Source organism: Littorina saxatilis, linkage group LG15 (genome assembly GCF_037325665.1).
Source record: "Littorina saxatilis isolate snail1 linkage group LG15, US_GU_Lsax_2.0, whole genome shotgun sequence".
Classification (NCBI taxonomy): Eukaryota; Metazoa; Mollusca; class Gastropoda; order Littorinimorpha; family Littorinidae; genus Littorina; species Littorina saxatilis.
In genome coordinates, this window is record NC_090259.1 from 22,577,130 (window position 1) to 22,593,341 (window position 16,212).

Sequence of the window (16,212 nt, forward strand, 5' to 3'; positions counted from 1 at the left end):
CTCCCCATGTACTCGGCTCATATCACGAGTCAGATCTGACCAGGCTTATAAATGGGATAACCTAGAAGCTGACCATTCATCCACTTGGTCACATACTAAAAGTCAACATCCTGACTACTTTAGTTTGGTGCAGAGTGTTTTTTCAGTACATCAGTGTAATGAATAACCGTTTAACTTGAGTTCGTCTAATTAATTTTAGCCACAAGCAAAACTCAGTAGTGTACGTGACCTAATAAAAAGAGTTTTTACACACACACACACACACGCACTGGCACACACACCGCGGCCTACACCGTGACACGCACGCACGCGCACGTGACACACGCACACACGCACACACTGGCCCATACACAGACACTGATACCACTGACAATACATTCGGTTGCAATAATGAGTTAACTTAACTGACATGCATGGTACTCAGTCTCCGCGGTCTGCCGCTTCGAAGACATTTCGAAACCTTGCGTGATGATGGAGAGTTTCTTTTAATTTAATTAAATTTTTTATTTCTTTTACACAACAAAAGAAGATAGACATGTGCTGCAAAAGGACCGAAAACAACCCGCTCTCCTCTTCCTACAAAGTTATCTCCCTTAGTTTTACTCTTCTCATGAAGGAAAGCTCAATTGGTCGGATTGTGTCCAAGATGGCTGACTTCAAGAAAAGAAAAGCTGTGCTGCGGAAAAGAAGACATTCTTCTGAAAGTTCTGAGAATTCAGATGAAGAAATCGAAGTGATTGAGTATGTATCTTATCTTTACTTCTGATTTATATCCGTCCCATGAAGCAGAAACATAATCGATGTCTGTTGGTGAAGCACGAAAAGAGCTTTGTTCTCAACAGACACAAAGTGACAAACAGACGGCCAGCGTGGACGACATGCTCAACGAACTAGAGTGGCCCTCGCTAGAAGAACGCAGGAAAGAGGCCAGGCTCTCCATGCTGAAGAAGATCACATCGGGATCCGCACATGTGAGGTGCGAGGAGCTACACCTACTCGCCCCAAGGGCTAGAAGAGGAGTCCCCACAGAGAGACAGCAATTCAAGCGGATCCCAGCGAGAACAAACTACAGAAAGAACAGCTTCCTCCCAAGAACAATCAGGGACTGGAACGAGACCCCTTCATCCCTCCTCCTCTCACACCCCCAGGCCCCAGACTCCTGCATTGCGCAGGAGTCGAGTTCCTGCATTGTGCAGAAACTCCCCAGCCCCCAGTAGATTCTAGCTAGGCTTTTTTTTTTTTTTTTTTTTTTTTTTTTTTCCCACTCTTTGGAATCTGCAACCCTCCACAATGTGACATAATGGTCAGCCTAAATGACCGTGGTCACAATATGGAAGAAGAAGAAGAAGAAGAAGAAAGAGCACAATCGGGAGGCAGTGGGTTAACTTTATCAGCCCTGACTGCAGTGCAGGCTCAGCAGCCTCTCCAGCCTGGAGGGTTTTGGCACTGTAGTGCAAATCTGATGGGTACTTCACTAAATCGCTTCTAACTCTGCAACTAATAGTTGTAGACACATAAAATGTTGTGTGTTGTATGATAAGGCCTAAAAAAAAAAAAGGTGTGGTTACGGTAACCCGACCTACCCTATTTTTACTTTTAGGGGCCGATCCTATAACTTTTTATTACATTTGTCAAAAAAAAAAAAAAAAAAAAAAAACGAGTGCAAAAAACGCAATGAAAGCGAAAGCGCCCGAGTCGCACACTTATTTCCCTGTCAAGTAGGTTTAATTTGTACACATTAGAAAAAAAAGTTAAAAAAAAAAAAAGTGATTGCCTACCTACCTACCTACCCTATTTTTTTGGGCTATGTTACCGTAACCACACCTTTTTTTTTTGGCCTAAGTGCATGTTCTTACCTGTTGAGTAGCAGTCAGTACCTTCTGAAGTGTGTAAAGTTCAAAGAAATCCTTCTTCCAAGTCACAAACACAACACCAAAAAGTATGCCAACAAGTCACAGGATGTTTCTGTCTCACATTTGCATCGAAGCCCGCGCACAGGTCTTGTGCACTCAAATCACCACTTGTTTCACTCGATTGAGACAAAGAAATGTCGCATTCGGCACCATAATCACTGTCATCGTCGAGAAAAATCTCGTCAAGAACCTGCCTCAATGAGTAGCGGCGTTGGTTGCTCATATTTCGCAGGAAAAATGCTCAAAAAACACTCAATCGGACAATTTTCGTTCGCCAAATTGCTCCAAACAAAGAAGAAGGAAGTGGGAACAGATTTACCTCCCTTGCTCGTGACCTGCCTTTATATTTAGATCAGAAACAAGGTCAGAGAAGATGCGTGTCACCGCCCGACAGTTTGTCGGGCACAGGCGTTGAAAGCTGCTGAGGAGTTTGTCGGGCGCAGGGCGGAAAGAGTTAATCACTTGGTGACTTACTGTCTTAGCGTCCAGATCCAGAGTAACAGTAACAGTAACAGCCACGGGAAATGAAGGTTCTACTACTTGTGAATGAGAAAAATACTAAATCTTTCACTGAAGCTGGTCTACGTCAAGATAACTGTTACTGTAAATCATTATGTAATATTTATAATGTGAAAAATATAAACAGATTCCTGAAGTAGTTTATATGACTATGAGTGACTTATGTATGACATAAAGAAGTCAAGAACCTTTGAGTAGGCAGCGTATTTCTATCTATAATAGCTTGGGCTGAGGATACAACTGTAGTGCAACCCTGTCACATACAGCACATTCTACCTACCTGTGATGTAGTGACATGCAACTTTTTACTATTTTTATTTAGACAATTTTCCATATTTTTTTTAACTACAAAGAAGTTAATATTATTTGTCTAATGTCTGCTCTGAGGTAATTTTTTTTGAGTATGTCTGTGTGTGTGTTGTGCAGGAACAAGCTGGAAGACATCAGAGCGTTACAGAAGCTGAGAGGACGACAGAGCGGGGTCAGCGCAGCTAGCCTGGCACTTGGTAAAAAGGTGGACAAGACGGAAGAAATTACTGATGTAAGAAATTGCTTTTTTCTCTTGGCCTTGGTTTGACTTCTGTGACACTTTTGTTGCTGTTGACAGAACTAGTGGTCTTCATTGTCACCGCCGCTAAGCTTGCTTTCTATTCTTTCAAATGTTAATTCATGAGGATTAGTGTTGACAGATCAGCTTATTGAAGTTATTCCTTTGAGCATCCGTCACTGAGACCTTTCCACATTTGTTCTCGTCATTGTTATATTAGTATCCCTATGGAGGCATAGAAATTAGCATGACTAATTTAAAGGTTCTGCATGGATCCCAGATCTGATGATCTTTTGATCCACAGTCAACCGAACTATTTCAGCACACAGCCGTGTTAACTTATTGCATCCTTCAAGTATAAATTGCCATATTTGTACTTGTGGTCACATTCTTTTATGAGCGAAAATTAAATATGTGCGGTTGAATGTGTCCTACTCACACTGTCCCCATTTTTAGTAACTAGTAAGACTAGAGGAAGTATGTGATTTGTGAATCATGATAGTTTGAGTGTTCTTTACTCTTATTTTGGAAAAAAGGGAACCATGTTGAAACTGAACGTGACTCCTAAAGGCAAGTTTGGCTACACATTTACACATGCTTTGTCTGCAGAAGCTTATGTGCTGCCTTGATAAGTGTGTTTTTCATGTAAAACTTTTCCTTCCAGGAGGACGACTGGCAGCAGTTGACAACATTTACATTTCTTTGTGAGACAAGTCTTTGGGCATGTTAATTGTTGTGCAGCTTTGTATAATAGTAATAAACTGACAAGCTGGTCTCAAATGTAGAAGTTTAAGTAGAACTGAATTAAGTTCTAAATATGGTAAGCCTAGCTAATTGATGTACATGGTTTCAGTGACATGAGAGAACATTTATATTTATATTATTTCATTTTTATTTTCTGTTTCAGGCTGACCCTTTCAAGATGAAAACAGGAGGAATCATTGACATGAAGGCTTTAAAAAGACAGTAAGTGGTCACATTCGTGTCTCTGTGTGTGTACTGTCAGTGTGTGCATGCATTTGTGTGTGTATACTTTTACAAGTTTATAGAAATAGGATACACCTACCAGTTACTCTATATAAAGTGGTGATAAGTGAGTAATTGGTATCCATTGGTTGAAAAAAATTTCTTTGGATTTTTGACACAGAGTAGTTTTTAAGATCAGTTTAAAAAGTGAGAAGTTGGGAAAGTAAAAGTCTACAAGTAAAAACGAACTTATTCAATGCAGGATCATGTCTTTGAACAAAATATATGTCCAAAAAGATGTGACTAATATGAGTTATCATACTCAGTAAAAGCATTCTGTAAAGTGTAGCGTTAGCTGCATGCATGCAAGGGCAAGAGTATATTTTGTCAGGGCATATAGTATACTGAGATATCCTTATAAAATTAAGAACCAAGCAGTCATTGTTTCGTGGGGAATGTTCTGATTCCACAGGAGTATCATTTTCTGTTCATTCTATCAAACAAACAAACACCAGCTTCTGCAGGGAGGCTTGTATATATATTGCAATGGAACCCCCCTCCCCCCCCCCCCCCCCCCCCTCCATTATGACCTTCAACAATCTGAGAAAATCAGGTCTTGTTAAGGATGGAGTCTTAAAATGGAGGTCAATTTACAATTACTATGAACAGAACATCAGACAAATTAGGGTCTTACAAAGGAGGAAGTCTTAAAATGGGGGTTCTTAAAAGGGGTTTTCCACTGTATTACTGTAAAGACAGTGTTGAAGGTATTTGTGTTGATTGTTTTTCCAGGCCTTTGACGGGAGAAGTAGCAGAAGCCATCGGAACGTCGTTTGCCGCTGAGACCAACCGGAGGGATGAGGATGCTGAGATGTAAGTGTTATCAGTGGCAGTCTCCTTCATGCTTGGGGGCCCGGGTAGCTCAGTTGATAGAGCACTGGACTTGTGATCCTAGGGTTGGAATCCGGGCCGGGACGGACACGGGTCAACTGTATGTGCAGGCTCAGAGACGGTGTCCATGTTCCACCCCCGTGTCACCACTGTGGCACGTCAAAGACCTCGGTCATTCTGCCATAAGCACACCTAACCACGCATACACCTGGGTAGCGTGACTCTGTTGCTGCTAGCTTTCCGCTGGGAGGAAGCGACCCGAATTTCCCAGCAATCGGACAATAAAGTTATAAAAATGAAGAGAAAAAGAGAGAAAAAAAGACTGTCACTGTTGTTTCTGTTTTGTAATATTGTAGTTGGCATGTATTAATCGTACTCAAGCCAAGCAATATTCCTAGTGTACTGAACATGTTTAAAATAATGTCTTATGTCACTTGTGTTTATTCTTGCGAAGCTAATAAGCAAAGTCTGTGTGTGTGCTTGCGGCCGATGATAGGAGAGGTTATAGAGTGATTATTTTGTTTATTTAAGTGTACATGTATGTATTTTGATTAATGTTGTTGATTTGTTTTGTAGATGCGTGTGTTGGGTGTGCTTGGTTGTAGTGAATGTTTCTTAACCGCAATTATCAAAACAAGTTCGCAACCTTGGGCAATAAAATATTCTGTATGAATGAATAGAACAAAAGGCAATATTTTGTGCTGTATTTTTATTTAACCTTTCATTCATTAACCTATGTTCCATTTTGATTCTTGATTTTGGACCATTAGCAGTCTATCTGTATTGGATGACGATGGTTCATGGTTAAAGTGTTGATGATGATGGTGATGATGACAATGATGATGATTCTCAACAGGTTGAAGTACGTGGAGGAGGAGGTGGCAAAACGAAAAGGTCACATGCAGGAAGAGGGCAAGGACAAACAAAGGTCAGTTGGCAGTTTGCGCCTTTTCTATTACACTGTACTGAATTGCAGGCTGGGTTTTATAATTAGAGACACTTCATTGTGGTTCTGCTGATCAAAGTGATTGTCATTTTTGTCACATTCTGTTCAAAAGGTCTCTGAATTTACCTTCATTTTCAGTCTTAACTCTGAAGGTCGTAAACTATTCAAGAATGGCAATTAGCATGTGTTGTAGTGTGTTTGGGGATTTGTTAATTAGAAACATAGCAAGAAATTGGACAAGATGTGAATGAATGCTTTTCTGATCTGAAATCTCATTGGTGAGTGATGCAAGAACAGGTTTTTTTTGTTTTCGTGAACAAGAGCAACAAAAACAAATAAACAAACAAGTAGTTAGGTAGGTAATTTTTGTCGTTATCGTTGTTGGTGGTAGTGGTCTGACTGCCAGAGCATCTAGGCTGTGGCAACTTTTTTTCTCATCCAGGTGCATGCGGCTTTTTATTTGCCTGAACTTGTTTGAGTTGTGTCCCCTAGATGTAAAAGAAGAGTTGTGTGTTTGTGTTGAAGGGTCAAAATTATTTTAGGGTTAGGAAGAACAAAATATGGTTAGTTGTGGAACCAGAAACTCTCAATATTTTTATTTTTATTTTTAAGTTTTACTTCTAATCTGAAGTGACCTCAGTGACTGTCATGACTTAGTTGAGGCGATGATTCTCTATTAATCGGTGCATGTGACAACGTGTGCAGTGCTCACTGACTGTCATGACATAGTTGAGGTGAAGATTCTCTGTTGATTTGTGCATGTGACAATATGTGCAGTGCTCAGTGACTGTCATGACTTAGTTGAGGCGAAGATTCTCTATTGATCGGTGCATGTGACAATGTGTGCAGTGCTCAGTGGCTGTCATGACTTAGTTGAGGCGAAGATTCTCTATTGATCAGTGCATGTGACAATGTGTGCAGTGCTCACTGACTGTCATGACTTAGTTGAGGTGATGATTCTCTGTTGATCGGTGCATGTGACGATGTGTGCAGTGCTCAGAGACTGTCATGACTTAGTTGAGGTGAAGATTCTCTATTGATCGGTGCATGTGACAATGTGTGCAGTGCTCACTGACTGTCATGACTTAGTTGAGGTGATGATTCTCTGTTGATCGGTGCATGTATATATTATGATTGTATTGATTGTATTTATTGTTCAAAATGCCCCCAGGGGTTATGGACTAATAAAACTTGAACTTGACATAGTTGAGGTGAAGATTCTCTGTTGATTTGTGCATGTGACAATGTGTGCAGTGCTCACTGACTGTCATGACTTAGTTGAGGCGATGATTCTCTATTGATCGGTGCATGTGACAATGTGTGCAGTGCTCACTGACTGTCATGACTTAGTTGAGGCGATGATTCTCTATTGATCGGTGCATGTGACAATGTGTGCAGTGCTCACTGACTGTCATGACTTAGTTGAGGCGATGATTCTCTATTGATCGGTGCATGTGACAATGTGTGCAGTGCTCACTGACTGTCATGACTTAGTTGAGGCGATGATTCTCTATTGATTGGTGCATGTGACAATGTGTGCAGTGCTCAGTGACTGTCATGACTTAGTTGAGGCGATGATACTCTATTGATCGGTGCATGTGACAATGTGTGCAGTGCTCACTGACTGTCATGACTTAGTTGAGGTGATGATTCTCTGTTGATCGGTGCATGTGACGATGTGTGCAGTGCTCAGAGATTGTCATGACTTAGTTGAGGTGAAGATTCTCTATTGATCGGTGCATGTGACAATGTGTGCAGTGCTCACTGACTGTCATGACTTAGTTGAGGCGATGATTCTCTATTGATCGGTGCATGTGACAATGTGTGCAGTGCTCAGGCGAAGGAGGACTTGCTGTATGAACTACCGGACCATCTGAAGGTGTCCACATCCACCAAGCGCACAGAGGACATGTTGTCCAACTCCATGCTGTCCGGCATCCCTGAGATCGACCTGGGCATTGAGTGAGTTGGGACTGTGGGTGTGTGAGTGTATGTGTGTGGAGGAGTGTGTGTATGTTTTTTTTTCTTTTTCTTTTCTTTTCATTACTTTATTGTAGTATCGCTGGAAAATTCGGGTCGCTTCTTCCCAGTGAAAAGCTAGCATCAACAGAGTCGAGCTACCCAGGTGTGGGTCAGTGTGTGATGGTGAGGGTGTGTGTGTTTTTGTTTGTTTGTTTGTCACTGTGTGTGTATGTGAAGAGGGGTGTGTGGCAGTGTACGTGGGAGGGTGTGTGTGTGTACATACAGGATATGTTTTCACACTTCTTGGTTTTGGGCATTCCCTGAGATTGGGTGAGGCTTTGATTGAGTTCAAACTTGTGTGTATGTCTGTATGCGAGGGCGAGCAGGTATGTGTGGGTGTGTGTCTTTATTATCCCAGCGAAGCTGGAGGTATCCCGTGAACGCTATACTGTAATCGATTTGAGAAATGTGCATACCGAATAATACATGATAAAGAAGGATTCTTTGTGCCCGAAAATGGGCCACAGTTGGAGATGGAAGTTCACCAAAAATTGGGACCATACTAACAAAAATACGGTGGGTAAAATTGGCGCCCCCATTTTTTGAGCAAACGCCACCCAAGGCCGCTTTGGACGGGTAGAAATTCCGTCGTTTCCAAGTCTATGGATAAAGCTCGCGTAAGAAGAATACGTCACGGTCGAAAGTCTTTGATGTCAATTAATGCATCATGACGTCATGCCTCCCTGTAGTCTTTCTCTCTCGCGCGGTGTGTGTGTTTGTGTTCATTTTGTGCACATGTGTTAGTGTTACTGTTTGTGTGTGTGTGTGTGTGTGTGTGTGTGTGTGTGTGTGTGTGTGTGTGTGTATTTGTGTGTGTGTGTGTGCGCACGCGTGCATGAGTCTGTACTCGTGTGTGTGTAAGTGTGTGTGTGGTGTGTGTGTGTGTGTGTGTATTTGTGTGTGTGTGTGTGTGTGCACGCACGCGTGCATGAGTCTGTACTCGTGTGTGTGTGTGTGTGTGTGTGTGTGTGTGTGTGTGTGTGTGTGTGTGTGTGTGTGTGTGTGTGCGCACGCGTGCATGAGTCTGTACTCGTGTGTGTGGGGTGTGTGTGTGTGTGTGTGCATTTGTGTGTGTGTGTGCGCGCGCGTGCATGAGTCTGTACTCGTGTGTGTGTGTGTGTGTGTGCATAAGTGTATGTGTGTGCGTGTATGTGTGTTTGTTTGTAAAGGTGTGTATGTCCGTCTGTCCATATGTGTGTATGGGTGTGTGTTTTGTGTATATGAAGTTTTTGTGAGAGAGTGAGTGAGTGCGTGTGTGTATGTGTGCGTGTGTGACTTGGGGTGTGTGTGTGTGTGTGTGTGTGTGTGTGTGTGTGCGTGTGCGTGTGTGTGTGGTGCGTTTGTGAGAGAGAGAGAGAGAGAGAGAGAGAGAGAGAGAGAGAGAGAGAGAGAGAGAGAGAGAGAGAGAGAGAGAGAGAGAGACGGACGATTGGTCTTTCGCTGGGGGTATGCAGTGCCTTGGCAATGCACATCCACTTAATTGTTTGTTGTTTTGTCAGTTTCGCCTGCTGTTGTGTAAAAGTTAATCAGATGAACGAGTTTGGATTCATGCATCAATGCGCAAGTGATTTAGCATGCAGGTACCTGTTTGGTAAAAAAAAAAAATGTGGGTATCAGTTTCATGTAAGCAGATTGATCACGTGAATTTTGATGCATTGCTCTTACCCTGGTAACTTTCCAGCTGCATAATGGTTATTGACAATGTGTTACAGGGCAAAGATCACCAACATTGAAGCGACAGAGGATGCCAAGCAGAAGTTGCTATGGGAACGCATGAACAAGAAAGAGGAGGTGTCAGCCTTTGTGCCCACCAACATGGCTGTCAACTACATGCAGCACAACAGATGTCAGTTGGTTGTTGTTGTTGTTGTTGTTGTTTATACACCCAGCTTCTCTCCTGTTTTTGCTATTGTTTTGTGTCAAACTATTTTGCTCTGAAGTTAGGACACAAACAGCCAAACACAACTTTGTTGTGACCTGTTCAATGAAAGAGCTGTTAGACCAGAAAAACCTTTCTTTGTTTTATGCTTACCAAGAATCTGAATACAGTGGAACCTCACCATGTTTAAGCCCCTTTCCTTATTTTCTAACTTGCCCGCTTTGAAGACCATACTTTTTCAGATCCCCTGTTCGTTATGTTTGTTCATTTTGCCCCAATTGCAAGATTCTCTCTCATGTACTTCATTTCTCTGACAGCGTATAGCAGGTTCAATTATGAAAGGAAGCCACTTTTCTCTCAGTTTTTGAGTCCTGAAGAAAACGGGTTCCACTGTATCTGATGAGTTGGACCAAGGTCAAGGACACACTACCTGATGAGTTGGACCAAGGTCAAGGACACAATACCTGATGAGTTGGACCAAGGTCAAGGACACACTACCTGATGAGTTGGACCAAGGTCAAGGACACAATACCTGATGAGTTGGACCAAGGTCAAGGACACACTACCTGATGAGTTGCTATCTTGTGTTGCAGTTAAAATTGAGGATCATGCGCCGAAGGCCAGAAAAATGGAGGCGCCCAAACCAATTCCTCTGCGTGTTGGTGACATCGAGCGACTGGAAACACCATCTGGTATGTCATTTGATGGATGGTGGGAGGGAGAGACAGACAGACACAGAGATAGATGGAGGGGGGGGGGGGGGGGGGGGGAGGGGGTAGAGAGAGGGGGGGGGGGAGAGAGAGAGAGAGGGATGGATGGATTGTTTATTCATTAAGGCCAAAGCTCCATTAAATGGGTGTGAGAGAGTGGGGGAGGTTGGGGAGGGAAGGAGGTTTTAGTTGTCCCGAGATATGTTTTCGAGTCCTTGTTGATGTTTCTGTAGTACCGCAGGTGTATTATAATGTGTATGGGTGTGAGCTTGGATATCTGAGTGTGTGTCTTTTGGTGAATTTCTTAAAGTTAACAGAATGCTGATCCTCCAATGACCAACTCAAACATGACAAAATCAATAATAATAATAAAAAAAAACTTTCTGGAAGACTTTAAAAGTGGCTAAATCAGATTCTGGAATGTTGCCCTTTTGGGCTTGTTGTTTTACCCATGTGTGTGTGTGTCTGTCTGCTTGTCTGTCTTTGTGTTTGATTGTGTTGCCCACATTTTGAAAATCCGACACCTTAAAAGCTGTACTGTGTTTAACCATACAGTAAACATTACAAGTATCAGGGTTTCATCATTGATTTGCTGACTTTCACAATCATTTCAACCAGTTATAACTTAAAGCTCAATTTTAAATTTGATGAGATCTCTTCATAGATTAATGCTATGCTGGTTTGCTTGCAGATGGAAAGCGATCCAAGAAGCCCGTTCAGGATGAAAAAGCCACCGACGACTTCCACTACGAGAAGTTCAAGAAGCAGATGAGGCGATTTTGAGACAGGGTGAAGTATGGACATGGTTTCTGCAAATGACAATGGAAAGAAAGTGGCTGGATCCACGGGGAATTTTCAGTTTGCCTGAGCAGTTTGTTCACCACCACAGCGAGAACAAACGGCAAAAACGCAGGTGTTGTGGAACATCTTCAGGTGTCAGGACAGATCCTAGTTCCAGCAAAAAGGGTTTTCTGTAATTCCTTCACGCATTGAAGAAGACTGTCGATCATCGCTGGCCACAGTGACTTTGAAGCCTGAAAATTGTGTGGAAGTTGATCATCAGAAACAACTTCTTACGCTTTGGACCTACTTCTCTGAGCTACCAACAAATTCTACTGTTTGCTGTAATTTTGTCAGTGAGGAGACAGAGAGCGGTTCATGTCAAAATATTCATGGTTACGGTTCTGGAATCACTGGATCAGTGATTATGGATAGCTGAAGATAATGTGCAAGAATTGTCCCTCTGTGTACTGTGAATTAAGTTTGAGTTATTCCACATTAAGGCGCATGCCTCTACTGTTGTATATGTGTGCATTTCAGATATGCACAGCATTACGCAGGATAGGCAGGGAAAGTTAATGTGGAGAGAAATGCTAAATATTGTGATCCTAGTCAAAGAGAGAGAGAGAGAGAGTGAAAGCTTTAAAGCTACATTACAATGGTTTTTTAAAAGGGTAATGGTTCAAACATGGTAAACTGTAAATGTCATATTTGGTTGACTTTCAACACCGGCTTTTTTTCATTTTATTGTATGTGAAGCAGGTGTTAGGGAAAATATGTTCTTAAAAAAAAAATTCTGTTTAGGTTTTGTTTATATTATGAAGCTAAAATTGGGGTAAGCAGTAAACATTTTTTTTGTGTCTGAACTATACTTTGGTCAAAGCCAAGTGATTATATTGCATGTATGAGCATGTGTGAATGATATACACTTATGAGAGAGAGATAGAGGCGGAGAGGAAAGTATGGGAGACTGAGAGAGAATGTCAGTTTACGCCTGTATTTCTTCGTGTTAATAAATGGAAATTTAATACATATACATTGTAACTGTGTCTGTCTGTGAAGAATGAAGTCTTCTTGTGCTGTGTAATTGTAAGAATTTCTCTTTTTGTCCTTCATGTATTCAATCATCTGTGTGTATGTGTGTGAGTGCCTGTGTTCAAATCCTTGCTGTTGTGGTTGCTGTATTGTGAAGACAAAACTCTGTGTGCAAGTGATGTGTGTTTGTAGTGTGTGTGTGTTCATATCCTTACTGCTGTTGCCATATTGTAAAGATGGTCGTGGGAACCCATCTTTATAACAACTATGTGTGTGTGTGTGACACCTTTGTCAGTGTGCAATGAATTCCAACTCTAAAAACAACAAAACAGCCAGGCTGTAGAATTTTGGTTTGTGGCTGGGTCCCACTCGGTTGGTAGCCTTCTCGTGCACATCAGCTCTGGTTAGCATAGCAAAACATTCACAGGAACACAGAGAGGATTCGAGCAGACAAAACAGAGAAACGACGAGAAAGGATCAACATTTTCGTCAGGCGCAATGTAAGGATTGATTGATTGACAGGTTGTATGAGGGTTTGATTGTTTCTTGAGAAGTGAAGGCCCTGTCAAACACTTAGGCCATCACAGTCTCGTTTTTCTTGGTTAAAAAAAAACAGTCTAAGAAAAAAAAGAAACAAGAAAACAATAACAGAAAGCTTACACACATTGTCAAACAAACTGAGAATAAAAACCCTTCTTTGTGGAAGGAAAAGGAATCAAAATACCAGGTTCGACTGCTGAAGCTGCCATGATTCTCATGTTTCGAAAAATGCATCTGTCTGAAAAAAAAACCCACCAAAAACCTAGTCTTTCCAGTGACCTTGACAGTAAAGCGGTAAGTTTTTTTTCTTTCTTGCCACAGCCTAGCTGCGCCAGTGTATCAAATTTGAGCAGAAAAGCTTTCATGGTGTTGAGGTTATTAGAGGAAATGTCCAGGCACGGGACATACAACTGATGACGAACGGTCACGCATTTAAACTTTTCAGCTGACCTTTATCTTCAACATTCGGGTCGTGTGTGTGTGCTTGGCAAAGCGGTTTTTATTTTTTATTTTTTTTATTTTTTTTTTTTTACATCGATAGTATTATTTATAAAATCAACGTTTCTTGGTCAGAATTGGGGACAGACATTGGACATATCATCTCACACAAACACATATTCCACAATTTCTCACCACACACAGTAGCGTTAAACTGGGTTAGTTCAACGATACAACGAGACCATCATCAATCGTTGTGTGACAGTGCAACAAGTGGTAGGCTGTGTGTTGCACGTGTTCGCTGCATTCATCACATGTCTGTGACAGTTCTCCGCGCTTCTCCTGTCACAGTAAGCTGCTGCTACTGCTAGCAACATTTGTCGCTGAATCAGCCGCCTGCAAATCCAGCAGTTTCCCCCTCAGTACAGTGGATTAAACCCCCTTTTAGAACCTTCAAAAATCTGAGTAAATCAGGGTTTAAAAGGAGGCAGTCTTAAAATGGAGGTAAATTTACAGAGGTTATGAACAGACAATTTGTGACCCTCCACCACGAAATGAGTCGCATGTCACATTTGCATGATTTTCATATTAATTTTTTACATTTTCGTAAAGAGTTTTTTATGCTCTATCCAGTGGTGAAAACCGTTTTAGAAAAGAGCGAAAACTGTTTGAGTTATAAGCCTGTGACTAAGGTGACCCTCACACTGTTACAAGACACTCCCCGGACTTATATTAAGCCTAGCGCAGAACCGCGCGAGGTGACATGCGACTCATTTCGTGGTGGAGGGTCACATTTGAGATAACGTGGCCTTAAAAGGGAGAGGGCCTTAAAATTGGAGTTTCACAGTATGAGCGAAAAATTGGTTATTTGATTTTTCTTCTCCAGTATTGTAAAGCGCTTAAAAATATGGAAGGATTCGCTCCATAAAAATACTGGTTTTTTTTTTTAGGGCAGTATGCCTTTTTGCTTCGTTGCCAAGTCAGTCGATTCTCCTGGATCAGCGCTAAACCGGTCGGCCGGCCGTGCATGTACTCGTTGAACACATTCAGGCATAGGAGATATATACATTTGCTGCACTACTGAAACTACATGTTTTTTGTCCTGGAGGATTTCATGACATGGACCCAGTCAGGGGTATAATTTAGGTGTAGGCCCTACTGGTGAAAATACGTACTACTGGGCTTAGTTTTTCTTTTCATTTCATGACAAAGGATGACTAACTAAGTCAGCGCGAGGATTTTCTACAAAGACTGCTTCTCTTTTTCCCCGATTTTCATTTTTTACAAACGTGAAAGTGACTGGAATGGGACCGAATATCAAGTCAAGAAACGTTCGAGTTGTTGTCAGGAAAATCAGCAACCCAAGCGACCAAATAATCAATCTATCAATCGATCAATCGATCGGCCTAATAGCTTGGTACACTCGTTAAGGAAACCACGACGCGAAGGAAAGGTCTGCGAATCAAATACCCCAAAAGTTAATTAAAATTCAGAGTTATGTGGATTCTAATTTGGCGGAACGTTATCAGATACAATTATATGTCAAAATGAAGGGTTTTCTTTTAGCCGTTTACCGTCTGTTTATTTTAGATAAACTTAGGCTATTTCTCGCGCTGTGAGGAGCTGGGAGATATATTAGCGGTGTGTACCATCACCATAACAGGAAATGACGGTCAAACGTTGATTAATGATTATATCGACCCACGTGTTTATAGGCGCAAAATTAAACACAGTGAGAAACCACAATCCGCGACAGCATGTTTGGCTTGTATGTAAATTACCGTCTCCCTACACCACCTTTGGCAAGTTATTCAACATTGATAATGCGAAGTGATTCAATGATTTTTTTGGGTACAATAAACCGGCACACACAGAAGTAGGAATAAATAAAAAATATATATAAAAAAAGGACTGTACGACAGACCTGTCGACACGTGCAACCCTCGTTGGACGAAAAACTGGGGGGGGGGGGGGGGGGGAGGAGGGGGGTAACTAAAACTGAGAACAGTCGATCTGCATGTACGGTTGATGTGCTTGTGTTGCAGATGAAAAAACTGATCAACACATACAGCTTTTGCTAGATGCAAAACTGAGAACACTGCATGTTCAGTTGATGCTTTTGTATTGCAGACGAAAGAATTACCACCACATAGGGTGTCTAAAAAAAAAGTAACCAAAAAGACATTGAAACATCAGTACCGAGAAAGGGAAAAACTAAGAGAAGGGACAATGAAATCCGAATGACAACACAGTGGTTCCAACAGGATGGAGCCCCACCACATTCTCATCCAGAACATCCCACAGGAAACATTCCCCAATGTAATGAACAATATGGCAATGAGGATGCAGTCTGTCATTGGAAAACGGGGTAGCTACATTGATCACGTGGTGTGAAGAAACAGACGATCTCAACTGAAAGCTGTTAACTGGTGACAAAACTTCTATGAACTGACTACACTATCACGCAAAAATGATTTCAATAAAGTTACTGACTTGTCTGTAGTACTGAAAGAAAATCTGGTAATTTTTTTTGAGACACCCTGTATATATAGGCTATAACACTTGCTAGATTAAAAAGTGAGAATGGTATGCATGCCCAGTTGATGTTCTCGTATAGCGATTGCTTTCGTGTACTGTATTTTGCAGAGTTGCTCTCTGCATTCCACGTGTGCTGTCAGCTTGAAGACATTTGATTATAATTGCAATAAAACATCCATCATCCATCAGTTCATACTTTACTCATACTCTATTTCTATGCCTGTCTCTCTCACTCCCCGGTCTATCTCTGTCTGTCTTTCTCTCTCTCTTTCTCTCTCTCGCAATCTCTCTCTCTCTCTCTCTCTCTCTCTCTCTCTCTTTCTGTGCGAACACTTCTTACCTACGGTACAACTAAAAGACCGTCATCCCCCCCCCCCCCCGACCCAGCCCCCCCCCCCCCCCACCCCCACCCCTACCACCGATATCTGCACACGTGTTGCAAGCCGCGTGCAAACAGCTTCACCTCAGTTCTGTCCCATGTCGCCGCA

At 41.9% G+C, this 16,212-nt stretch overlaps 1 protein-coding gene across 1 annotated transcript; it reads left to right on the forward strand.

The window, feature by feature from the left end:
* The first annotated feature begins 620 nt into the window (after window positions 1–620).
* LOC138948835 (splicing factor C9orf78-like) lies at window positions 621–12,336 on the forward strand. Its single transcript, XM_070320464.1, has 9 exons — window positions 621–741; window positions 2,859–2,973; window positions 3,887–3,945; window positions 4,738–4,818; window positions 5,693–5,764; window positions 7,613–7,744; window positions 9,517–9,650; window positions 10,277–10,375; window positions 11,085–12,336. The coding sequence occupies exons 1-9, from the start codon at window positions 647–649 to the stop codon at window positions 11,174–11,176; spliced, it is 879 nt and encodes a 292-aa protein (XP_070176565.1). The 5' UTR covers window positions 621–646; the 3' UTR covers window positions 11,177–12,336.
* The last annotated feature ends 3,876 nt before the right edge of the window (window positions 12,337–16,212 follow it).